Source organism: Chiloscyllium plagiosum, chromosome 7, assembly GCF_004010195.1.
Source record: "Chiloscyllium plagiosum isolate BGI_BamShark_2017 chromosome 7, ASM401019v2, whole genome shotgun sequence".
Lineage (NCBI taxonomy): Eukaryota > Metazoa > Chordata > Chondrichthyes > Orectolobiformes > Hemiscylliidae > Chiloscyllium > Chiloscyllium plagiosum.
In genome coordinates this window covers 29,720,824-29,748,388 of record NC_057716.1, presented here as the reverse complement: position 1 = coordinate 29,748,388, position 27,565 = coordinate 29,720,824, and the positions used below count along the sequence as shown (strand labels likewise).

The window sequence follows — 27,565 nt, the reverse complement described above, 5'->3', positions numbered from 1 at the left end:
GTCGCTCCTTGGCGCACCGGCCCATCTGATCAAGGTCCCATTGCACTCTGAGGTAACCTTCTTTGCTGCTACTGCACCACCAATTTTGATGTCATCTGCAAACTCACTAACCATACCTCCTATGTTCACATCCAAATCACTTATATAAACGACGAAAAGCAATGGACTCAGCACTGATCCTTGTGCCATACCACTGGTCGCAGGCCTCCAAACTGATAAGCAATCCTCCACCACCTTCCTCTGTATCCTACCTTTGAGCCAGTTCAGTATAAAAATGCCTTGTTCTCCCTGTACTCCACATGATCTAACCTTTCTAACCAGTCTACCATGAGGAACCTTGTTGAACGCCTTATTGACGTCCAAATAAATCACATCCACTGCTTACGTAGGGCTTTCAATGAGCTGACCCTACTGCACCAATTGTTTCCTCCATGGGAGCGTCTTTTTCTTTAGATGAGATGTCCATTTTTATTTTCTCAATACTTCCAACATGCATCTAGAGTATGTTGTTGCAACTTTCTTACTAGAGAGACTGTTCATTTTTAAAGGTATTCTGCCTGGAATACATAGTTTCTTCACAATGTCACTTGGCCCACTACCGAGGCAGCTGGAAGTTCAACAGTGCATGTGACCATGTTGCAATTGTGGAGATGAAGCAGGTACATGAATTTTATGTGCTATTTTTGCACTCCTCCCCATTTCATTTGGTGATAGCAGATGATGAATTGCAATTTCTATGTTAAAAAGGAATAATTCATTCATGGATTTGACCTATTTAACAGTGGAAAATGAGTAGGATGAGATTTTTCTGATTGATCAATGAAAAATGGGTAAGAGGTCGCCAGGTTTTGTTCCATATGTGGGATAAATTCAAGATCATTGATCTATGGTGTTGTCATTAATCCTGGGTGTTCTGTTGGCAGATAAGACCATTTGGACAAGATAATTACCACAACTGGAAATAGTGAAATTATTTTTTTTAAGTAGGAAAGGAATGGTCTCATGACCAACGATGCTTTTAAGCTATGCATACATTTAGAATATATAGTGTGAACTACTCACAAATGGTTTCATGTAAGGTACTTTAGAAGCATGCAGAAATAATTTAAAACAGTTATTGAAATAAATAGATCAAGGACAACAGAAACAAAAATGAAACATGATGATAGATTTGGGCAAAAGATTGTTTGCAAGTGCTACTTCATAGCATTAATAATGAGACAAACATAATTTTACTGATGATTGAGAGTAGGCTGATGCGAGATTGGATTTGTGCTACTTTTTGTAAGCAGGACATATCAGAGCGTTTGTCCAGTTTGTTGGCTAGATGCCAATGGTGTACTGGAATCGCTTGCTGGTAATACAGTTTCAGAACACAAATCTTCATTATAGGTAATGTTGGTTGCATAGTGTTTGTTGCAACAAATATGTTCATCATTTTCTTGACATCATGTGGAAAGCATCAAATTGGTCAAGGATTGGTTTCTGCTGACTACTTATACCTTAGAAGTCATAGTGCAGCACAGAGAAGGCAATTTGGTCACTCTCTGTAGAGCACACATCTAACCCCATAGACTTGAAAATTTATTTCCCTAAAGTACCTTAACAATTCTGTTTTGAAATCATCGATCATCTCTGGTTTCACTATTATTCTGGGCTGAGAGTTCCAGATCATTACCACTTGCTGCATGTTTTTAAAAAAGTCATACTCCATGTTCTTCCTTTATTTCTTATCCAAAACCTTAAATTTGTGTCTTCTTGTCCTTATATTTTTGCCACTAAGGCACCCTTTCTATGGCTGAGTTGGTCACATCAAAAGTCACAAATTTTCTCTTCCTGATGTTAATTAATTCCAATGTGCATGGAGATTTGAGAGTGAATGTAAAATGTCAAATCAGTAATGGAGCAAGACCGGTTATGATAATGTTCTTTTAACGATGTTGTGATACAACATTCTCCTTTGCTTGATTCTCCTTATCAAATTCTGACCATGTTGTTTCAAGTGGTACTTGAAATTTTGAGAATACAGTTAACTCTTTTTTTTAAACTGGATTCAAAACTTCATTGGCTTGTCTAGCTGTGTAATCAGATAGGGACAAACAATAGCTTTATCAATCTGTTGGCATTCCTTAAGTACTGTTGCTACAAGTCTTCTCCCCACCTTTTCCACCACATAAGGTTTAGAACCTCCTTTACTCTCATCCAGATGGTGTTTTGGATCATCTAATATTTTGTACTGTTGTAATATTTAATGGTTTGCCATCTTGAGGTATAATAGGTATCCCTAACCTATTCCATTCCCTCCCATGCACGAAACATAATTTGATCTTTAGGTTAACCTTTGTTAGTCTCCTTAGCTCACAGATAGAGAATTTACTTAAAGTTCCTGTCCCGTCAGCTAATTTCTTTAATTTAGCGTCGCTGACCCAATGTAGTAAATTCTCCCTTTTTCACTTAATTTACGTTTTACCTGTACTGATCCAACATCCAAGGGCTATATATATTACATAGAGTTACATTTTTTTGATGTTCACTGCTCTTTTCTGTTTCCTTTATTAACTTGTTAGTTGTACCAGCATGTGATTCTAAGATAAGAAATGCAGCACTATTCATGATATACCCTCTCCTGATGACTGAACTTAGTGTATCGTTTATTGCACCCAGTATGCCTTTGATTTGAGAAGTTAATTGATTTAATTGTTCACTGATAATACTGATGTCTAGGCCATTAACTGTAGAAATCTCTGTAACATAAATGCCTGCAGCATAGCCTGTCAAACCTCTGTGCTTCCTGTTTTTCCCTTCGATTATGTAACCTTCTTGATTAAATAACCACTTCTCCAATTCATTATAAATGATAACTGAATATCTGAGAGATTCAGAACAGTTGATATCTATTCATGGTGGCATTTTCATACAACCCTTTACCCATATTTTGCATAACTGACTTTGGGGTTGACCAGGAGAAAGTGAGGACTGCAAATGCTAGAAATCAGAGCTTAAAAATGTGTTGCTGGAAAAGCGCAGCAGGTCAGGCAGCATCAAAGGAGAAGGAGAATCGATTCCTGAAGAAGGGCTTATGCCCGAAACGTCGATTCTCTTACACAGCTGCCTGACCTGCTGTGCTTTTCCAGCAACACATATTTAAGCTTTGGGGTTGACCAGGTTGAGGTGATAGTAGTTGCTTTTGGGTCTTATCGATTGTTGCTTTTGAGGAGATGTTGTGGGGCTTACGGTATTATCTGTCTCAATGTTATCAGAAGATGTCAGTTCTGTATCAGTAGCAGTTCTGGAATTTGCTGAAGTAGCTGGTCCCATAAAGTGGGCTCCTCCAGCAACTTTCTGCTGTTGAGGTAAATTTACAGCATTATTTTCCATGCTGTTAAGGAACACATGGCGTTGATGATGTACATTGTTTTGAGCCCCAAATGCTGTCACATGGTATGATCCTGTTTTACTGGTGACCAATAAAAATTTGTGTACCAATGGGCTTGATTTATCAATTATCGAATAGTGACTAAAATACGCCAGGTTGGAAGCCTCGCAGCATTATTTTATCTCCTACTGCATATTCAATGGGCTGAACTTGGGTATTAATGTACGACTTACTTTGTTCTTGTTTCATCCCCAGTTTTACTGCTGCTGTGAGGCTAGTAGCCTGTACATTCTGTATTATGATTTCCAGGAGTAAGAGCTGGGACTTCTGGTTCAGAGAGGTTGAGCCCTAACAATTACTGATGATTATGTCTGCTGGAAGTGTCTTTGGTTGCAAATCCTATCAGATCGCATGGATTGGTTGGTGCGGCAGTCAGAGGCAATAATGAATTTACAGGAGCTTGGGGGTGTGATGGATGGCAGTCATAGGAGAGGAGAAAAGCCGCAGATACAGTCAGGTAGATGGGTAAACTCCAGGAAAGGTAGGAGGAGTAGGCAGGTAGTGCAGGAGTCTTCTGTGGCTATCCCCATTTCAAACAAGTATGCTGTTTTGGAAAACGTAGGGGGTTATGGACTCTCAGGGGAATGTAGCACAAACAGCTAAGTTTCTGGTATCGAGACTGGCTGTAATGTAATGAGGGGTATGTCAGGTTCCAAGAGATCGATTTTTGATAGGGGACTCTCTAGTCGGAGGCACAGACAGACGTTTCTGCGGCCGACGGTGAGAAATTAGAATGGTGTGTTGCCTCTCTGGTGCCTGGATCAAACATATCTCAGAGGGGGTGCATAATGTTCTCAAAGGGGTAGGGACCAGCAGGAGGTCAGAGTACACATTGGTACCAATGACATAGGAAGGGAAAAGGATGAGATTCTGAAGGGAGAATATAGAAACTTACACAGGAATTTAAAAAGGAGGTCCTTGAGATTAGTAATATCTGGATTACACCCGGTACTACAAGTTAGTGAGGGTAGGAATAGGAGGATAGAGCAGATGAATGCGTGGCTGAGGAGCTGATGCACGGGAGAAGGGTTCACATTTTTGGATCACTGGAATATCTCCTGGGGGAGAAGTAACCTGTACAAGAAGGATGGAATGCACCTGAATTGGAATGGGACTAATACTGGCAGGGAGATTTGCTCGAGCTGCTCGGGAGGATTTAAACTAGTAAGAGGGGGGGCTTTGACCCAGGGAAATAGTGAGGAAAGCGATCAAACTGAGACTGGTACAGTTGGGAAAAGGAACGAGTCAAACAGTCAGGGCAGGCAGGAACAACGGAGAGAACAAGGTAGGACTGATAAACTGCATTTACTTCAATGCAAGAGGCCTAACAGGGAAGGTAGATGAACTTGACATGGTTAGGAAGATGGGACTGGGATATCATAGCAATTGCAGAAACATGTCTCAGGGATGGACAGGACTGGCAGCTTAATGTTCCAGGATGCAAATTCTATAGGAAGGATAGAAATGGGGGCAAGAGAGGAGGTGGAGTGATGTTTTTGATCAGGGATAGCATTACTGCTGTACTTAGGGAGGATATTCCTGGGAATACATGCAAGGAAGTTATTTGGGTGGAACTGAGAAATAAGAAAGGGATAATCACCTTATTGGGATTGTCTTATAGACACCCAATAGTCAGCGGGAAATTGAGAATCAAATTTGTCAGGAGATTTCAGTCATCTGTAGGAATAATAGGGTGGTTATGGGAGAGGGTTTTAACTTTCCAAGCATAGACTGGGACTGCTATAGTGTTAAGAGTTTAGATGGAGAGGAATTTGTTAAATGTGTCCAAGAAAATTTTCTGATTCAGTATGTGGATGTATCTACTAGAGAAGGGGCAAAGCATAACTTACTCTTGGGAAATAAGGCAGGGCAGGTGACTGAGGTGTCAGTGGGGAAGTATTTTGGGGCCAGCGACCATAATTCTATTAGTTTCAACATAGTGATCGAAAAAGATTGACTGGATCTAAAAGTCGAAGTTCTAAATTGGAGAAAGGCAAATTTTGATGGTATGAGTCAAGAACTTTGAAAAGTTGATTGGGGGCAGATGTTCGCAGACAAAGGGACGGCTGGAAAATGGGAGGTCTTGAAAAATGAGATAACAAGAGACCAGAGACAGTATATTCTGTTAGAGTGAAAGGAAAGGCTGGTAAGTGTAGGGAAAACTGGATGACTAAAGAAATTGAGGGTTTGGTTAAGAAAAGAAGGAAGCATATGTCACATACGGACAGGAGAGATCGAATGAATCCTTAGCAGAGTATAAAGGCAGTAGGATTATCAGGAGGGATATCAGGAGGACAAAAAGGAGACATGAAATAGCTTTGGCAAATAGGTTTAAGGAGAATCCAAAGGGATTTTATAAATACATTAAGGACAAAAGGGTAACGAGGGAGAGAATAGGATCCCTCAAAGATCAGCAAGGCAGCCTACATGTGGAGCCGTAGGAGATGGGGGAAATACTAAATGAGTATTTTGCATCAGTGTTTAGCGTGGAGAAGGACATGGAAGATATAGAATTGGGGAAATAGATGGTGACATCTTGAAAAATGTCCATGTTACAGAGGAGGATGTGCTGGATGTCTTGAAATGCATAGAAGTGGATAAATCACCAGGACCTGATCAGGTGTACCGGAGAACTCTGTGGGAAGCTAAGGAAGAGATTGCTGGTCCCCTTGCTGAGATATTTGTATCATCGATAGTCACAGGTGAGGTGCCGGAAGACTGGAGGTTGGCTAATGTGATGGCACTATTTAAGCAAGGTTGTAAGGAAAAGCCAGGGAACTTTAGACCGGTGAGCCTGACATCAGTGTTGGGCAAGTTGTTGGAGGGAATCCTGAGGGACAGGATTTACATGTATTTAGAAAGGCCAGGACTGATTAGGGATAGTCAACATGGTTTTGTGCATGGGAAATCGTGTCCCATGAACTTGATTTAGTTTTTTGAGGAAATAACAAAGAGGAATAAGGAGGACAGAACGGTTGACGTGATCTATATGAACTTCATTAAGGTGTTCAACAAGGTTCCTCATGGGAGATTGGTTAGCAAGGTTAGGTCTTATGGAATACAGGGAGAACTAGGCATTTGGATATAGAACTGGCTCAAAGGTAGAAGACAGGAGGTGTGGCAGTGGGTTGCTTTTCAGACTGGAGGCCTGTGACCAGTGGTATGCCACAAGGATCAGTGCTGGGTCCACTGCTTTTTGTCATTTATATAAATGATTTGGATATGAACATCGGAGGTATAGTTAGTAAGTTTGCAGATGACACCAAAATTGGAAGTGTAATGGACAGATTACCTCAGAGTACAACAGAATCTTGATTAGAAGGGTCAATGTGCTGAGGAGTGGCAGATGGAATTTCATTTAGATAAATGCGATGTGCTACATTTTGGAAAAGCAAATCAGAGCAGGACTTATACACTTAATGGTAAGTTCCTGGGGAACGTTGCTGAACAAAGAGATCTTGGGGGTGCAGGTTTATAGTTCCTTGCAAGTAGAGTCGCCGGTATATAGGATAGTGAAGAAGGCATTTGGTATGTTATTCTTTATTGGTCAGAGCATTGAGTATAGGAGTTGGGAGGTCATGTTGCTGGTGTACAGGGCATTGGTTTGGCCACTTTTGGAATATTGCATGCAATTTTAGTCTCCTTCCTGTCAGAAACGTGTTGTGAAACTTGAAAGGTTTCAGAAAAGCTTTCCAAGGACGTTGCCAGGACTGGATGATTTGAGCTAGAGGGAGAGGCTGAATTGGCTCGGACTGTTTTCTCTGGACTGTCGTAGGCTGAGGGACGACCTTACAGAAGTTTATAAAATCAAGAAAGGCCATAGATAGTATAAGTAGACAAGGTCTTTTCTCTGGGGTAGGGGAATCCAGAACTTGAGGGCATACTTTTAGGGTTAGAGGGGAAAGATATAAAAGGGACCCAAGGGGCAACTTTTTCACACAGAGGGTGGTGCGTGTATGGAATGAGCTGTCAGAAGAAGTGGTGAAGGCTGGTACAATTGCAGCATTTAAAAGGCATCTGGATGGGTATATGAATAGGAAGGGTTTAAAGGGGTATGGCCCACGTGTTGGCAAATGGGACTAGATAAGGTTAGGAAAACTGGTCGGCATTGATGAGTTGGACCGAAGGGTGTGTTTCCATGCTGTACATCTCTGTGAATCTAATCCTTGAATTCCTTTCATGGATCTCCCTGTCATAGAGTCATAGAGACATAGAGATGTACAGCACGGAAATAGGCCCTTCGATCCAACCCGTCCATGCCGACCAGATATCCCAACCCAATCTAGTCCCAGCTGCCAGCACCTGGCCCACATCCCTCCAAACCATCCTATTCGTATACCCACCCAAATGCCTTTTAAATGTTGCAATTGTACCAGCCTCCACCACTTCCTCTGGCAGCTCATTCCATACATGTACCACCCTCTCATTGTCATATGTGCAGTAAAATCTATAGAGCTACATGGTGTGTTTCTCACAATTGCTAAAAGGGAGGATATTAGTCTACTGGTTACTGTTCTGCTGTGCAGCTTTCTGAATCATTCCCTTTAAGATTCTGTTTGTTCTTTCTACTATCCCACTCAACTGAGGCTTGTATCCTATGTGGAAATTCTGGTTTATTTCTAACAGGGCCATTACATGTTGCATAATGTAGGTCGTGAAGTGTGTGCCTGGATCTGACTAGATGCTTCTGGAGAACCCCTGCTGAATGAATACCTGTTGCATTAGTATGGCTGCTGTGACTTTAGCTGTATTGGTTCTCATAGGCAATGCTTCTACCTATTTAGAAAAGCTATCTATGATTGCCATAAATTGTTTCAATGCACCCCCGCCCCCCCTCAACTTTTGCAAGGGGGCAAAAGTTCAACATATTTATCTGCAAATTGGTCCGTGGACCTTCAATTGGCCTGGTATGCCTCAATACCCCTTTATTTGCATTTGTAGCACCGTTGTTCTGTGCACACACTATGCAGTTATCCACATAGTGACTCACAATATCCTCCAACTTTGGCCAACTGCACTATTCCTTCAGATCTTACTGGGTATTCTTTTTTCCTTGATGTCTGTATAGATTTTAGGCCATATAAATCAGTTGATTCCTATCACCCTGGGTGCAAAATACTTCCTGTCTTTTAACAGCATTCCATCCTTAATTTGAATTTTGGTACTTCCAAAATTTATACTCATTGGGCCAGTCATTTTGTTGGATTCACATCAAATCTTTGTATTTGCTTTGGGCTTGTATCAGATCTTCTATGTTAGTTTGATTTACAGGTCATTCTGCTACAGCGCGCATTTCATCAATGCAAATTTGCTGTAATGCGATTGACAAATTGGGGACGCTCTTTCTAAAGCACAAACTTTTAAAACGTGTGTTAGCTATAAAGCGATTACATAACCAACACTTTAAATGCTGTTTCTAAAGTGTGATTTTTCTACAATGCAGGGTTGCACAAGAACACAACCATCACGTTCTCGAAGAACGGACTGTACTTTCACTGCACTCACCGTCTCAGTCACTACCAGAGGTCGCCAAGGCTCGCCCTCTTGGGCCCCTTGCTTCACTAGCTCATCTGCACACACATTTCATTTTGGAAATGATCTATGATGGGCTTTAACTTTAATGATCCCAAATTCTCTATCCTTTGTCTGTTCTAAGATATATTTTGGTATTGGCGCTGAAGGAAATGGTTTCCCACCAGCTGATATAAAATCGCTTGCTTCCCAAATGGGAGAAATCTGTTAGGCTATTGCATCAGAGTAAAGATCTGATGGGGTCTTAATCTTAAGTCTTTAAGATGGCTTACTATACAGGCAGCCACTGCTAATTCTTTTGCTTGAGCGCTCATACTGCTTGTTAATTTTAAAAAGAGTGTGTCATCTGTTTCCACATAAATGCTGCATCGTGTTTTCCTGTACCATCTTCTCCCATGGAGGAACCATTGATAAATAATTTAAATTGACCCTTGATACTCTGTCCTCCCATCGTCTTTAGAATAAATGGTCCCTTGGGATTATTTGTTTCAACTGCAGCACACAGATGTGATTCACCCCGATGTAGCAGGTTCTCTGCCAAACAGGTCCTTTTCTGTTCTCTGCTGTTACATTCAAGTCTTGTAACATAAGTGTCCATGACGCTATTCTGTTCTGACTAACATTACCATCTTTAAGTAATTCATCCAACAGTAACTGGATAGGGATGTGTTCTGTTAAAATGGTGATAGGATTAATACCAATTATGTATGCAAAATGTTGACTGCCTAGAAAAAAGCAAGCAAATTTTTTTCATGGAATGTCAAACCTCATTCTACTGGCGTTAATAGTCTGGAGGTGTAAGACACAGGCCCTAAATGTTGACGTCTGTTTTGTAACAGTACAGCTGCTAGTGTGGTATCTGTGGCGTTAACTCATAGTGCAAAAAGTAGCTCTGAGCCTGGAACCTGTCGTGCTAGAGCTTGAACTAATACTTTGTTTCAACTCAGACTGCTTGTGCATGTTATTATGTCCATTCCCACAGAGTAGTCATTTTTAATAGGTTTACAAGCAAAGCTGTTCTCGTAGCAAAACTGTCAACGTGATCTCTACGGTATCCAACTAATCTTAAAAATGATCTCAAGGCACCCATATCTTTAAGTAAAGACAGATTACAAATAGCATAAACTCATTTCCTATCTATATCCAATTTACCAGGTGGCATCACCGTACCCAAACAAGAAGCTTTCTGCTTCATGATCTGTGCTTTCTTAGGGTTAACTTTTAATCCTAGATCTGTGATCAGGGTTAAAATCATGCATGGAAGGACCAGTTGTGGCTATTTGATCTCAGTCTGTAACAGCAAATCATCTACATACTGTACTAGGCAGTTGGAGTTGGAAAATGCTCTAATCTCTTTGCTAATCTTTGATGGAATACAGATGGAGGATTATGGAGAATTCCGGCAAACAGGTTCAAATGTACTGTTGTCCTTAAAAAATAAACACAAATTCAAATTCAGTCCAGGACGGTGAAGTACTTTGCACGACGTGCCAGTTGGATCTTGTTGACTATGAGATCCTTGTTTGGGGTTGTTAACCTGGGACAATCAGGAAAGCCTTGGCTGACCAATATAACCAGGAGATTTAGAATCCCCTCAGTCTAGGAGACTGACTCTGTGCTGGTTGGGCCACAGTCAGTGTGTTACGGCTGCTGTTGGTTTCTGCTGAGGAGGAGAGTTTCCTAAAAGAAAAAAAAAACTAGGAGATTAGAATCTCCTCAGTTGAGAATTAACCCTGAGCTGGCTGGCCACAACTAGTTTACTATGCTCAAGTTAATAAAGAGTGAGTTGGTGATGGGATACTGGCCTCTGTGCAGTTATTTCGGTGCTGTCCAAGGATTGGTTTTATTTAATGCTCCATAATCAATAGCCCATCTCAAGGAGACATCTGGCATTCACTGGTCAGAGAGGGGAATTGTTAATAGAGGCTACCGGGTGCAAAATTACCTGCTTAAGCAGACCATCGATTACTTTGGTCACCTCCCCTTCTGCTTGTTTCAGAAAAGCATATTGTCTCTGGGGTTTCGGCTCTGGATTGTCTGTCACTGCTTCCCCTGTCATTTGTCCACAATCATGTTTGTCGGTAGCGAACACATTCTTACACTCTATAATAAGTTTCTGGTCATCAGTCAGCTCAGAGGGATTTATCCACAATTTGCCCACTGTCCACATTCAATGATTGTACTCCCCAGTAGGACTATCAAGGGGTATCTGTTCACCAGACCTGGGCATCTGCCAGATGTAGCAGTTTGCCGAATCACATTTGCTCATAAAATCTGAATCCCTGTTTAGTTCTACCAGGACGACTGGATGTACTCACTGTAGATTATCAATTTGAATAAGTAGTCGGCAGGTTTCAATGCCCTGTTGTTTCTTACCTATGGATCCGCTTAAAATAATTGTATTCGCACCATGTCCATTTTGCTGCAAACATTGGCTGTTAAGCACCCAAGCTTCTGAGAACGTATTATCCTCTGGTGAAGGCTTCACAGGCTTTCCTGGATTGAATGTTCTGTTTGGGTATGCAACCAAATATTGTGCAGTCTATCATCAAGGTTGTTTCTTTGCTGGTCCCAGTTACAGTTATAAGCTGGTTCCAGTGGTGGAAAGCAAATGCTGTTGGGTGCTATCGTTTCCTTTGTCTACGTTTATTCAGTCCATCCAGAGGGTCCCTTCTATTTTGTCCCATTGATGTCAGGATTGCCTTCTCCCTTTCTGCTAGGGGGCCATTTATGCTATGCTTTGTAGATCAGGAAGGGTGCCCTGTACTGAATCACTTAAACAAGAAAACAAAAGTTTCACGTCCTCTGTTTCATTGAGGTTGTGTAACTTTCTCTGATGGTGGGTGGCAGTAGGGAGCTCATAAGGGTCATTGCCTGGTGTAAAAGTAAATATGTTCCTGCAAATATCCTGTAACTGTGTGTCAGATTAAGGAGTATTGTAATGCATGCTTCCATCTTGCAATCCTATTCTGACTGATGGAAAGTAATTAATCAAATTTATCAAAGGAAACTGCTTTAGTGCTTCGATCCTGAGGGATTAGTGGACTCCTTCTTAACCTCTTACCCTGAAGACTGAGATGCCTCTGGGATGATGTGGAGATGTGGAGATGTCGGTGTTGGACTGGGGTGGGCAAAGTCAGAAGTCACACAACGCTAGGTTATAGTCAGGTGAAGTGACAAAGAAACACAGCTCTGAAAGCTTGTGATTTCAAATAAACCTGTTTGACTATAACCTGGTGTTGTGTGACTTCTCACTCTGGCGTTTGAAGTATTGACTTATTGCGAGCAGTGGGCAGGAGCAGTGGTTTCTGTGACTTGAATGATGTAGCTGGTGTAGAGGGATATAGAGAACCTTTGTTCCAATATGATGGAGGGGTGCCAAGGTTGGGAATCGTAATTGTGTCTCCTGCATGGATCTGAATAATATAAGGCTTCACCCTCAACCAGTCCCCAGTTGGTATCGCTCTTTTCATCTCCTAATTTTTAGCTGGGTCTCAAAGCATAGTGAAACCCTCTCTGACCTGAAAACTGTGACTTTAAGGTATAAATTTCTTGTTGGCATTTAGAATGATCAGCGTTCTACACTTGTTGCTCAAGCTGTACTTCATGCAGTATTTTAAGTGCTGTCTGGAGAGCTTTACATTTGCTTTTCAGTTCCTGTGTCTTGACTTCTTACTCTTGAACTTGTTTCTGTGCCTTCTTGGCATTACTGCTTACTGTCTCAAATTGACTTTGATATTTAAAAAATAAACTATCTTTTTCCTGATTGGTAATCTCCAGGGATTTAATATTTCCCTATAATTCTGTGTTTTCCAACTGGAAAACATCCCTTTCCTGACTGATAGTCGGTATCAAGTTTCTGTTTTAGCTCTGCATTTTCTGACTGCAATTTTTCAACTTCTAACTTCAAATCTCTTATCTCAGCATTTCTCTGCTTTATGTCATGTATTGCATTTCTGCATAATGACATCAAATTTCCATCAGTCTGTCCTCTTTGGATGCGCATTCTCCCACAGATTTCTTGACTGACTAATAAATGATTTGGTGCCCGAGGGCTCATGACATCACAAGCTTCCCAATACTGTACCCACTTTGGCAATTTCTTATTCAAGTATTCCTTAACCAAGTTCTCTCATTCAGGTTGATTGTCTGCTATGATTTCAAAGCTAAGTTCCAAAGCTAAATTCAATAATACAAAATTTAAATGTTCCAGTTAAATCTGAAAATTTGTTGCCTCTATCTTCATGACCCACTTGAATTCCTGCCTGTCATGCAGGGCAGCTTCCCTCTTAATATTGGGTTCATGCAGGAGTTCTACAAATGCAAGACTGATAAGTTTGACTTGGAGTAACTTAAAGTCAATTCTTAGCAAAGCTTGCCCAGGGATGCCAATTGTTGAGGGCAAATTGGCTACTCATTAAGAAATCTCACAGACAATCAAGTAATGAACAAATTATTTAAACTTTATTGCATGAAGCAACCACAATATGACCCCTCAACTAAGCAAATTAAGTCTCGCAACTCAACTTGGCTATTACCTGATTAAGGGTGGAATCTGGACGAGATTTCAACCAACAGTGATCTCTCTCTGCAAATGTCCAAGGTTCAATCTTTGTATCGTGTTGTTCTTCGAAGTTCTGCCAGAGGTGGAATTCTGATGCTCGATTTTTATATAGATGTTCGTCCTTCAGGTCTATGAGGTGATATTTTGATCATTCTTAAAGTCCTTTCATCCTTATCAGAAGCAGCTGCTTTGTTCCTTGTTACATTAGGCCTTATCTGTCTGTTCAAAGACACAACTTTCCTATAGTTAACTCTTTAAATTCTTCTGCCAGGCAATCCTTGTCCTTTATGGCAATAATACATCCAGTTTATCAAACAGTTGTCAAAGCAATTTTTTCTGTGTAATTTCCACTCCTTTTTGCCAGACATGGCTAATTGGTTTCAATTCCTGTATATGTTTGTCCTTGTCCTTTAATAGTTTATTCCAGGCAGGGTTATTGCTGCTTCTTTCCATAAGTAAGTTTATCTTATGTTGATTTTGTTCAAACTATGAATAGTTATTAAAGTTCTGAAGTTTATAATATCACTAAGGCAATTTATTCACTTGAAGCATAAGTAGCTTTTCCAATATGTAATCGTGTTGCCCATCAATTGTCATCACTGCCATTATCATCATCATTTTCACTTGTACAACTATTCTGTCAACATTCTCTTCCTCTTAACTTTGATGCAACGAACTGTTTAAATATTCTAGCTTTGTCATACATCTGTCAGCATAGATTCAGGGAGTTCTCACTTAAAGTTATGCCTGCATTCCTTAAAATCATGACTTGAAGTGAAGCAGCTTACGCATTGATGCTCATAGGAAAATAAAAAAACCCCTAGATAGTGAAGGGCCTTCCTTTACAGAAGAAAAAAAGTCAACATTGGAACATTACACCTATGTCCTGTAAGTTGAAATATGGTATTTTAAATGTCTAAATTCCTACATTGGTAAATAAAAACATTGCTAATTACAGTAGCTCCTGTCATAGAAACCAAGGCTGCTGCAGGCTGGAGTCTGTACTAAGGCATTTTTGCTAATTGGGCTCTAGGCCATCTGCTGGAACCATCACTTGTTCCTGACCGGGCGGCATCTTTTGGGTAGGACCAGCCTTTGTTTCTGGCTGCTTCTGCCTCCAAGGTCCACTCAGTCTGCTGAATAAGTCTGCTCGTCTTGGCTGGATGCAAGCTGTGGCCTTCCTTGCCCTCCTGCTAGTTGCTGAGGTGCCGCTCTTAGCCGGATAGAGTTCAGCTCCCCTAAAGTGTTATGCTCTCTGTAACTTGCAAGGTTCCTGTGGTTTTGGTCACTCCCATTGGGATACTGGTTCAGAGGGATTTGCTGGTGCTGCCAGTGTTCGGTTCTGGGTGACAAAAGGTGGATAAATCCCCAAGACATGATCAGGTGTACCCTAGAAATCTGTGGGGAAACTAGGGAAGTGATTGCTGGGTCCGTTGCTGAGATACTTGTATCATCAGTAGTCACAGGTGAGGTGCCAGAAGACTGGAGGTTGGCTAACATGGTGCCATTATTTAACAAAGGTGGTAAAGACAAGCCAGAGAACTATAGACTGGTGAACCTAATGTCAATGGTGGGCAAGTTGTTGGAGAGAATCCTGAGGGACAGGCAAGGACTGATTAGGGATAGTCAACATGGCATTTTGTGTGGGAAATCATGTCTCGCAAACATGATTGAATTTTTTGAAAAAGTAACAAAGAGGATTGATGAGGGCAAAGTGGTAGACATGATCTATATGGACTTCAGTAAGGCGTTTGACAAGGTTCACATGAGAGACTGGTTAGCAAGGTTAGATCTCATGGAATAGAGGGAGAACTAGCCATTTGGATATAGACCTGGCTCGGAGGTAGAAGACAGCGGATGATGGTGGAGGGTTGTTTTACGGACAGTGGAGTGCCACAAGGATTGGTGTTGGGTCAACTGGTTTTCCTCATTTTATATGAATGATTTGGATATGAACATAGGAGGTATAGTTAGTACGTTTGCAGGTGACACCAAAATTGGAGGTGTAGTGGACAGCAAAGATTACAACGGGATCTTGATCAGATGGGCCAATAGGCTGAGGAGTGGCAGATGGAGTTTAATTTAGATAAATGCGAGGTGCTGCATTTTGGAAAAGAAAATCAGAGCAAAATCTATACACTTAACGGTAAGGTCTTGGGAGTGTTGCTGAACAAAGAGACCTTGAAATGCAGATCCATAGCTCCTTGAAAGTAGAGTCACAGGTAGATAGGATAGTGAAGAAGTTATTTGGTATGCTTTCCTTTATTGGACAGAGCATTGAGTATAGGAATTGGAAGGTCATGTTGTGGCTGTACAGAACGTTGGTTAGGCCACTTTTGCAAAATTGCTTGCAAATTCTGGTCTCCTTCCTATTGGAAGGATGTTGTGAAACTTGAAAGGGTTCAGAAAAGATTTACAAGGATGTTGCCAGGGTTGGAGAATTTGAGCTATAGGGAGAGGCTGAATAGGCTGGGGCTGTTTTCCCTGGAGCATCGAAGGCTGAGGGGTGACCTCAAAGAGGTTTATATGATCATGAGAGGCATAGATAGGATAAATAGACAAAGTATTTTCCCAGGGGTGGTGGTGTCCATAACTAGAGGGCATAGGATTAGGGTGAGAGAGGAAAGATATAAAAGGGACCTAAGGGACAACTTTTCACACAGAGGGTGGTGTATGTATGGAATGAGCTGCCAGAGGAAGAAGTGGAGGCTGGTATAATTGCAGCATTTAAAAGGCATCTGGATGGGTGTATGAATAGGAAAGGTTTAGAGGGATATGGGCCAAGTGTTGGCAAATGGGACTAGATTCGGTTGGGATATCTGGTCGGCATGGACAGGTTGGACCGAAGAGTCCGTTTCTGTGCTGTACACCTCTATGACTCTATGAGTGAGTCTTTGCGACCGGAGTGGTGATGGCTGGCTATCTCCTGACCAGGTTCTAGGGAGTAGTGGGAGGGGCTGCATATACTTAAGAGGTCTTGTTGAATGGCATCATGGCTGGGATCAGATGATCTGGAGCTGCTGAGTGGCGGCTCCAGAATGCAGATGTTCAGTGGCAATATGGCAAAGGGAGAGGCAACAAGTCAGCACAGGAAAGGTTGTCCCAAAATGCTTTTGGTTTGGTCAAGTATTACAGTAAACACAGTTAAAATTAAAACTAATCTTCTGAAGCAAATCAAGATTTCACGCCTGAGTAACTTAGCGATATTAAACATTGCAGGTGGAAGATGTTTGCATCCCATTCTCTATTAACTGCTATTCTGTTCTCATTATACTTTTGCTAGACTTTTTTTTTCTTCTGTTTTCTTCGCACCTCACTTGACCTGGTTCTTGCTTGTCAAATTCACCCGACTTATATTTTATGTCTTTTCTTTTTATTTCATCATATTATCTAACACCCTTGTCATCCAAGGTACTGAACATTTGTTTCCCTATCTTTCAGTCTTATAGTGTATCTAGTCTGTACTGGAAAATTTCTTCCCTGAAGATCATTCTTTGTTCCATTACACTTTTTCCTTTGGTTCTATTTTATTCTGATCAGGTACATTCTACTGCAATTAATGCCAATTGTTTTCAAAATTAGATGTTCTTCTTAAGATTGCGTCTTTCTTTTCTCCATTACTTGTGGTAGCATTAACTTGAAATGACTTATTCACTTTTGCTTCCAAACAGTACAATCTAGTCTTTTCTACATTTTTTTGGGCTCAACATAGTGTACCTTCCCCTGTGAATCATTTAAATGACCAACATCATTTATGACTAAATCTCACAGGACTGTGAACAATCAGAATTCTGACTGAATCTGTTGGTTGTGAGATTGCTTAAAGCAGGCTGTTTAACATACAGATGTCCTTTTTGATAGTTTTACCAAATTGGCATCTCATATCATTAGATATGCCTAATGCAGCTTCTGGTATGTTATTTTACATGCCTCACAAACAGGTTTTCTTCCCGGTGATCGTGCAATGGATAATATACCAGCCAGGATTTTGCAGTTTGTTATAGAATACTATTTTACTCTTGCTTGCCGGTGCCCTGTTTGAGCTGTTCAAAACTTAGCTTTGTTCAATAAATCGCGTAAGTTGTGTGACACTATGATCTTTTGCTGTAAATTCTTATTCCTATGATCCTGCTCCTCTAGCTACCTAATGAAGGAGCAGTGCTCTGAAAGCTTGTACTTCCAAATAAATCTGTTGGGCTATAACCTGGTGATGTGTGATTTTTAACTTTTTCCGCTTCAGTCCAACAGTGGCACCTTCACATCAAAACCTACCCCTTATGCACTGTGATAGTACAACTTAAAGCATGTCCAAAAGTGATGGTCAGACTTTGTTTCTACAGGACTGTGTGGTCTTCATTCCTTCCAATACTGCCATTATCAAATGTATCTGGTGAGCATGAGATCAAACAGTTTTGTGCAGTTTTTCTCCCGAACTGCCATAAGCCCTGTCTAGCAGCTATATCCTAGCCAGCTCGCTAAATAGTGACACTACCCGAACAACTTCATCCAAATTACATTGCTTGCCTTTGTTGCTCTCCATCTTCCAGATGGTCTTGCAGATGGAAGAATACTGATTTGCCAGTTGAGGGAGGGTTGATTGTACTCAGTTTCATAGAATCACAGAATCCCTACAGTATGGAAACAGGCCATTTGGCCAAACAAGCCCACACTGACCCTCCAAAGAGTATATCACCCAGACCCATTCCCCTACCCTATTACTTTACATTTTCCTTGACTAATGCACCTAACCTACACTACCCTGAACACTATGAGCAATTTAGCATGGGCAATTCATCTAACCTGCACATCATTGGACTATGGTAAGAAACTGGAGCACCTGGAGGAAACCCATGCAGACATGGGGACAATATGCAAACTCCACACAGTCACCCGAGGCTGGAATCGAATCCGGGTCCCTGCGCTGTGAGGCAGCAGTGCTAATCACTGAGCCACCGTGCTGCCCTCATCACCCATGTTTGACCTGATGTCATGATTTACTTTTCAAAAGTTCAGAATTCAGATTCTGATCTTGAAGAACAAAAGTAAGTTCTTCTTTGTGTAAATACTTAATTGTCTAATACCTTGCTTTTCAAATTTTAGGCTGAGGAGAACGATTTGGTTCTGGTGCAGCCTGTGTGCCAAAGAGGAGAAGTGATTGATGATTTTCTCAGAAATTTTCTTATCAAGATGGGAATGATGAAAACTCTGGACTGTTTTCAAATTGAATGGTAAAATTGTCCTTATGATGTGTGAAAAGTTTGTACACTGTTCATCTTAAGCTGCTTTCGTTCCATTGCCTCAAGTCCCTTTAAGGTTTTCAGACATAACCGACAAAAGTCTTGTTTATAGTAATTGGAAAGTTGGATGCAGTTTGAAATTTTTATTTGTAGTGTGTATCAAGATTCATATTTTGTTTTCATGTTTCAAACTTTTATCCTGGGCACTTATTTCTCATTCATTTGCACTTTTGACTCATCAGTTTATCCATAATAAATACTTGAATTCTGTAAGCATCCTTAAAAATATGATTACTGTACAGTATCTCAAAACCAGCAATCTCAGGATTGAATCCTTGTTGGATTTTGGATCTTACCAGTTTTTGGGTCAGATCGTATCAGATGGAGTCAGGGGTCACTCAGACTACTTGCAACATGGGAAACAACTGGTGCATAAAGCCAATAGCTTCACAGCTCCAGTGAACCAGCTAGCTGAACAAGCTTGAATATTATTTTGTTCATTTAGACTTATAATTATAAAGTGCTTAGTCATGGCTCACACCAACTCTAGCCTCCCGGTCTGCCTTGATCCCTTGTAATTTACCTGTTGCAACAGGTCCACAGCAGACGCCATCTCCCTTGACCTACACCCATCCTGGGAACATCTGGGTAACAAGAATACATACATCTGATTTCTACTTATTGGCTACAGCTGTACCTTCAACACCATAATTCCAAACCAATCTCCAAACTCTGAGACTTAGGACTTCACTGTCTGCAACTGGATCCCTGACTTCCTGACTTCCTGACTCACAGACTGCAATCAATGAAAATGGGGAACAACGCCTCCTCCACAGTAATCCTCATCATGGGCGTATCACAAGGCTGTGTACTCAACCCCTTCCTATACCCCCTATACACTCATGACTATGTGCCCAAATTTGATTCTAACTCCATCTACACGTGGCTGACGATGACACCTTTGTAGACCCAATCTCAAACAATGATGAGACAGAAAACAGGAAAGAGAGAGAGATTTGGTGGCACGGTGTAAAGCTAATCTCTCCCTCAACATCAGCACATCGAAAGAGCTAGCCACTGATTTCAGGAAACAAGGTGCAGGGCATGCCCTGTCTACATCAATGGTGCTGAGATGGAGGTGGTGTAGAGCTTCAAGTTCCTAGGAGTGAGGATTATTAACAATCTGTCTTGGAGAAAGTGAGAACTGCAGATGCTGGGAATCAGAGTCGAGAGTGGGGTGCTGGAAAAGCACAACAGATCAGACAGCATCCGAAGATCAGGAGAATCGACGTTTCAGGCAAGAGCCCTTCATCAGGAATGAGGGCTTGTGAGCAGAGGGTGGTAGAGAGATAAATGAGAGATGTGTGGGGCTGGGAGGGAAGGTAGCTGACAGTGCGATAGGTATTCCTGATGAAGGGATTTTCCTACTCCACGGATGCTGCCTGACCTGCTGTGCTTTTCCAGCACAACTCTAATCTAAACTCTGGTTTCCAGCATCTGCAGTCCTCACTTTTGCCTAGTGCAATAGGTAGATGGAGGTGGGGTAATGGTGATAGGCCAAAAAGGAGGGTGGAGCGGATAGGTGGGAAGGAAGATGGGCAGGTAGAATAGGTCATGAGGGCGGTGCCGAGTTGGAAGGTTGGAACTAGGATAAGGTGGGGGGGAGGAGAAAATGAGGAAACTGGTGAAATCCACATTGATCACAGGACACCTACTTGCAGACCGCTTCAGAGAACATCTCCGGGACACCCGCACCAACCAACCCCACCGCTCCGTGGCGGAACACTTCAGCTCCCCCTTCCACTCCGCCAATGACAGGCAGGTCCTGGGTCTCCTCTATTGCCACAACCTAACCACCCAACGTCTGGAGGAAGAACGCCTCATCTTCCACCTTGGGGCACTCAAACCACAATGCATCAATGTGGATTTCACCAGTTTCCTCATTTCCCCTTCCTCCACCTTATCCCAGTTCCAGCCTTCCAACTCAGCATCGCCCTGATGACCTGTCCTACCTGTCTATCTTCATTCACACCTAACCGCTCCACCCTCCTCTCTGATCTATCACCATAACCCCACCTCCGTCTTTCAGCTACCTTTCCCCACAGCCTCATCTCCATCTCATCTATCTCTCCACCCCCCCCTTGGCTCACAACCCTCATCCTGATGATGGGCTGATGCCCGAAATATCGAATCTCCTACTCCTTGGATGCTCCCTGACCTGTTGTGCTTTTCCAGCACCCCACTCTTGACAACAAACTGTCTTGGTCCACCCACATTAATGCGATGGTCAAGAAAGCACAACACCTCTACTTCCTCAGGAGGCTAAGGAAATTCCAGAAAGACTTTTACCAGTTTTTATAGATGCACCATAGAAAGACTTCTATCTGGATGTGCCACAGCTTGGTATGGCAACTGCTCTGCCCAGGATGATAAGAAACTAGAGAGTTGTGAGCACAGCCCAGTGCATCTCACAAGCCAACCTTCCATCTATATTTCTTGCTACCTTAGGAAGGCAGTCAATTTAATCCAAGGCCCCTCCCACGCTGGTTATAATCACTTCCAACCTCTTCCCTTGGGCAGAAGATGCAAAAGCTTAAACACAAATACCAACAAATTCAAAAACAGCTTCTTCCCTTTGTTATCAGATTTATGAACGGACCTCAAGAGTGTGATGCTGGAAAAGCACAGCAGGTCAGGCAGCATCTGAGAAGCAGAAAAATAGACTTTTCAGGCAAAAGCACTTCATCAGGATCTGACTAAATGAACCTGTTTAGTTTAAATGTTAATCTTGCTCTTTGCGCACCTCCTCGCAGCCTAGCATTGTATCCTTCATTCAGTTCTGTTATCCTTTATATGGTACGATCTGCCTGTACTGCATGCAAAACAAAAGTTTTCACTGTGCCTTGGTGCGCATGACAATAATAAATCAAATCATTTAAAAGAAGTTAAAATGAATACATGGCAGCTTATAAAAGTGTCTGGTTTTTGGATATCTGCGGTTTTCAGATAGCTGGATTTGAGATACTGTACCTGTATACCAACATCTATTAAGTTCTGATGTAATCAAATATGAAACTGATCTTTCTTCTTCTAGTTCCAGAGAAGGGTCATTGGACTTGAGCCATTTATTCTATTTCTCTCACTATAGATGCTTCCAAATCTGTTGTGTTTAACTAACATGTTCTGTTCTTTAGCATCGGCAGTGTTTTGCTTTTACTTCAATATCAATCTTGTGGAGGTTATTGTCCTGGTTGTGCTTATAAGTTAGTAAGCGTAGTTTATAAATGAATAGTTTACGTCTGTCTACAGAAATAAAACAGAAGGTAAACCAATTGGATAGGGTAGAAATATAAAGGCAGTGCTTAAGATAGAAAAGCTACGTGGTCCAGATGCGATGGATCCTAGATTGCTAAGGAAGGTAACAGTGGAAATAGCAGAGGCTTTGGTGACAACCTTCCTATCCTCCTTAGAGATGGTAGTAGCATCTGGAGATTTGAAAACATCACACCATTGTTCAAAATAGGAATGAGGGATAAAATGGTGATTGTAGACCAATTAACCCAACACAAATACATAAAAACAATAATCTGGGTAGAACTGTAGCCTGGAAAATCACAACATAATCAATAACAGGCAGCAGACAGATACTCAAAACCAATCATGTTGGACTAATATAAATAGAATTCTTTAATAAATAGGGAAAATTGATGGACTCTTATCGCACGGAAACAGAACCTTCGGTTCAACTTGTCCATGCCAACCAACTTTTCCAAACTGAGCTAATCCCACTTGTCTGTGCTTGACCGTATTCCTCTAAATCTTTCCTATTCCTGATGTGGACTGGGGTGGAAAAAGTTAAAAATCACACAACACCAGGTTACAGTTCAACAGATTTATTTGAAAGTACAAGATTTTGAAGTGCAGAACTATCTGCTGCAAGAGCAGTGCTCCAAAACTTGTACTTTCAAATAAACCTGTTGAACTGTAACCTGGTGATGTGTGATTTTTAACTTTTTGCTATTCATGTATGTGTCCAAATGTCTTTTAAATGTAACTGTGCTGTTCACCTTATCTATGCCCCTCATGATTTTATAAAGCTCCATATGTTCACCCCTCAACCTCCTACACCCCAGTGAAAAAGTCCCAGCATATTCAGTGTCTCCTTATAACTAAAACCTCCAGTCCCAGCAACATCCTGATAAATATTTTTTGAACCCTCTCCAACGTAATAATATTCTTCCAGTAGCAAGGCGCCCAGAACTGTACTCAGTTCACCAGAAGAGGCCTCACCAATGTCTTGTACAACAACATCAACAAGACGACCCAACTCCGATACTCCATGGTCTAAGCAATGAAAGCAAGCGTACTAAATGGTTTCTTAACCATCCTGTCTATCTGCAACACAGCTTTCAAAGAACAATGTACCTGAACCCCTCTGTGTCTCTGTTCAACAACAGGGCTCTACCATTAACCATAATAAGTCCTGCATCTAGACTTGAAATATTAGCTTGCTCTCTATCTATGGATGCTGTCTGACCTGCTGTGATCTTCAGCATTTGTTGGTTTCAATATATGTCCTGCCTTTGTTTGTTTTAACCAAAATTCAAAACCTCACATTTATCCAAATTATACTCCATCTGACACTCCTCAGCCCATCAAAGCGATCAAGATCGCTTTGTAATCTTAGATAACCTTCTTCATTGTTGACTATACCGCCAATTTTGGTGTCAGCTGCAAATCTTGCATATAAATAACAAATATTAGTGTAAAATAAAATGGTTGATATTGCAAATATAGACTTTCAAAGGCATCTGATAAAGTGTCACAGAATAGAGTATTCAGCAAAATTTGAGCCTATGGTATTAAAGTGGAGTGATAGCATGGTTCCAAAATTGGCTAAGGGAAAACAAAAGCAGAGTAACAGTGAATAGTTGTTTTCAGACTGGAGGGAAGCGCATAGTAGTATTCCAGGGGTTTATTTTAGGACTGTTGCTCTTTGTTGCCACTGGAGTTGGCACTGTGGATTGGAGGTAAAAACAATGACTGCAGATGCTGGAAACCAGATTCTGGATTAGTGGTGCTGGAAGAGCACAGCAGTTCAGGCAGCATTCAAGGAGCAGCGAAATCGACGTTTCGGGCAAAAGCCCTTCATCAGGAATGCATCCTGATGAAGGGCTTTTGCCTAAAACGTCGATTTCGCTGCCACTGCGGATTGGAGGCTCACAGAATGGTATGAATAATGCTTTTGGTGCAAGGCCCCACATTGAGAAGGGCAAGGACACTAGCATGCCTTTGTCCTTTGTGCACTACCAGGATCCCAAATGGTTGACTGTGATGTCAAATAGCTATTTTTTGTCATCATTTGTGGGAAGTAGGCGTTGCTGTCTGGCCAGCATTTATTGTCTGTCCCTAGTTGCCTTTCAGCTGTTGTCATGAACTGCAGCAGTCCACCTGCTGTGGGTTGATGCACAATACCATTAAGGAGGGAATTTCAGCATTTTAACCCAGCGAAGTGAAGGATGTTGAGTGGCTTGGAGGTGGTGGTGTTGCCATATATCTGTTGCCCTTGTTTTTCCAGATGGAAATGATCATGTGTTTGGAAGGTGCTGTCTGAAGATCTTTGGTGAATTTCTGCAGTACAGCTTGTAGATAGTATATACTGCTGCCACTGAGTATTGCTGGTGGAGGGCGTGGATGCAGTGCCAATTAAGTGGGCTACTTTGTTCTGGATTTTGTTATGCTTCTTGAGAGTTGTTGGAGCTGCACTCATCCAGGCAAAGGGGGAGTATTCCATCATACTCCTGACTTGTGCCTTGTAGATGGTTGACAGGCTTGGGCAGTGAGGGGATGAGATACTTGCTGCAGCAATCCTTGCTTCTGATTTGCTTGTGTAGCCACATTGTTTGTGTAGTGAGTTTCTGGTCAATGGAAACCTCCAGGATGTTGATCATGGGGATTTCAGTGATGGTAACACCATTGAATGTCTAAGGGTTAGATTGTCTCTTATTAGTGATGGTCATAGCCTGGCATTTGTGTGGCGCAAATGTTCCTTGCCACTTGTCAGTCCAAGCCTGGATATTGTCCAGATCTTGTTGCATTTGAACATTAAATGCTTCAGTATCTTAAGAGTTGCAAATGGTGCTGAAGATTGTGCAATCGTTTGAGATATTTTGGATGATTTGATGCAGGTTTTTGAATGGGGCTATGCATATTCATTGAACCTATGTGATTTCCACTCAGCTAAAGATGCAATCACCTGAAATACATGTCCCCACCATTGCTATTTGAAGGACTAACATTCCATCTTGCAGGTTTGATTAGCCTCTGTTATTACAATTTTTGTGGAACTAAAAGTGAATTGATTTTGGAAGTGTTCTCGTGAGTTGTTGGGTTTGTCAGGGAGTATTGCTGAATCGTCAGAGGATTTAGTGACACTTTCACACACAGGTGGCAACAAATAGTTGCAGTGTCTCTAGGTTGCAACAGGATAGGAAAGTGGAAAAGATACTGCAGAAAGGGGAAGCTCTTTGCAAAGGGAGGACGCGTGGAGGCAGGAAAAAACATCCATGATGAAAGAACAATGTGTGCAGTATTGAAATACAAATGGTTAGAGCATGAATTATGCCAATCTGGGAGTGGACAAGAGTTTCAGGCTCCAATCTGCCACAGGTATTTTCCTTGGGTGACACCTTGGCAATCTGGCTCATATTGGATACCAGATTGATTGACGATTATAAGAGCTTCCCTCTTGACCATAAAGATCTGTAACCATGATGGCAGTAGCCTGAGTCTGCATAGTTCCAAACAAAAATCTCATGACATTCATCTGAGCTGACTTCAGATTCGGACATCAAGTGACTTCTGTCCGTGCAGCAGCAAAAACTAAACTTTTAGCCACTGGATGCTGCATCATGGTCCAGCATGGTTTTAATGGGAGTAGTGGAGTTGCAGCCGCTGTCAGTTCAGCTATGTTATTGTTGAATGGCAGTCAGAAGAATGGACTCCAGTCTCTAAATGTTGTCTAGTGCAATGTTGGCACTGGATGCTGCCTTGCTTCTTGATATAACGAAGGGCTGTTTGGTGGGCTTGCCAATGAACCATTAATCAGTGCTCTCCTGTATGCCACCTCATCAAAATCTTTATCTGAGTCCCTGCTGCAATGCTTGTCTATGGTAATTCTCTCTGGAGAGTTGGCATATGAACTATCCTTTAATTCTGACTTGGTTGCATCCATTCGTGCATGATAACTCATGATGCGGAGACCATGATGTTGCACTAACCTCGAAAGATTATGCAGTCCCAATTATTTGAGCTGCTAGCTGTGAATGTCAGTAAAAGTCAAAGTGCTTCGTTAGTGAAATATTGTTGATCTCTCTCTTCTGGATGTGCTATCATTGGGCAGGTAGCAGTTCCGCTAATATAAAATCAGAAAGGGCAGGTTTGGGTGAGGAAAGTGGGGTGCACTGTAAAGCAAGAGATCTTTGGTCACATCTTCTGCAGCTTGCTTATCATGCCAGATTATAGCATAAGTGCAAGTTTGGAATTAAGAAGCAAAATAAAACAGAAATGTACAATTGTCCAGAACCAGATTTGTCAGCCCTCTCAGAATGATCAGGGCACCAGCGAAAATGGCATCAATTACCCAGTAGCTAAAGTAAAGCATTCTGGGCTGTTGGTGCAAAGTTGCTTTCTTGATTGCCGGTATCCATTGCTACGGATGGATGCCGTGATGTTGCAATACATAAGTTCATCAGTGTGAAGGGAGCAGTGGAAACAAGGGAGAACTCTCTTGTTTGTTTGGTCACAGCTATTTTTACAGTATGGAAAGAACCTGCATTGTCAGTGCTGTGCTTGAAGTGCCATTAGTCATGGTTGTTCTTAAATAGGAGACTTCTTAGGATGGAAGAGGTCATAAGAGTTCTTCCCCTTCAGGAAAATATTTTTGATGAGGCCAAATGGATATTCAATCCCAGCCTGTTCGTAATGGGTAAATTAATGCTAAGAAACAGTGTTTGTCATCTGGCTCGGTGTAAAAGATGACCATCTAAAGCTAGCAAATTGTAGTAGAGAACCCATTTGACAAGTAGAGTTCTAACTTTAAAATTATGTCTCTTCTTGATTTCCCTCAAAAGAGGAACTACTTTTATCCATTAACACCATTCTGCTGTCTCCCAGAATATGTCCAGCCAGTGTTTGCAACTCAATCATGAATGCTATCAGTAAAAGAAAGGGCAGAAATCACAGGTCCCAGTGCTGGTCGGGAAACCTGCCCACTAGCCCATGCACATCAGGTACCCTAGAACCCTGAACCTAGTTTTCGGGCCATGATGCACCTTTAGCCTTGGACTCCAATTGTTGGTGACACTTTGTATTAGCTACCCTTATTATAAGCAACACTGTTTCCTTATCACAGTTGCTGAATGATCCAGTGCCTCTTCTTGCCAAATTGGCTTTGCTCTTTTTTTATGGAGTGCCTCCTTTTTGCCAGGAAAGAAAGTTCTGATTGTGTTGCACTATGCTTGCTTAATATATTTGCCACAACTGAATAGTTAGAGGTATGTGGAAGCAATGGGAGGTGGGTATATGACATCAAAGGAAATTGTGATGATGAGATGAAGTATGTTAATGTTGATATCCGTCACCACGTCTAACCCCGTCCCTTCGCCGATCTCCATCACCACACCGATCTCCGTCCCTGCCCCCAGGTCTAACCCCGCCCCCACACCCAGCTCCAGCCCCACACCAGGTCCTAGCTCCCAGCCCTGCCGTGTTTTCACCATCCCTCCAGACCTACCC

At 41.8% G+C, this 27,565-nt stretch overlaps 1 protein-coding gene across 5 annotated transcripts in view; it reads left to right on the top strand.

Annotated features, from left to right (window-relative positions):
* LOC122551440 (sperm-associated antigen 16 protein) overlaps window positions 1-27,565 on the top strand; it is a 992,024-nt gene that overhangs the window by 35,467 nt on the left and 928,992 nt on the right. For all 5 annotated transcript variants that reach the window (XM_043693348.1, XM_043693349.1, XM_043693352.1 and 2 more), the window contains exon 4: window positions 18,633-18,760. In XM_043693348.1, coding sequence (XP_043549283.1) covers window positions 18,633-18,760 — 128 coding nt within the window. The remainder of the gene's footprint in view (window positions 1-18,632; window positions 18,761-27,565) is intronic.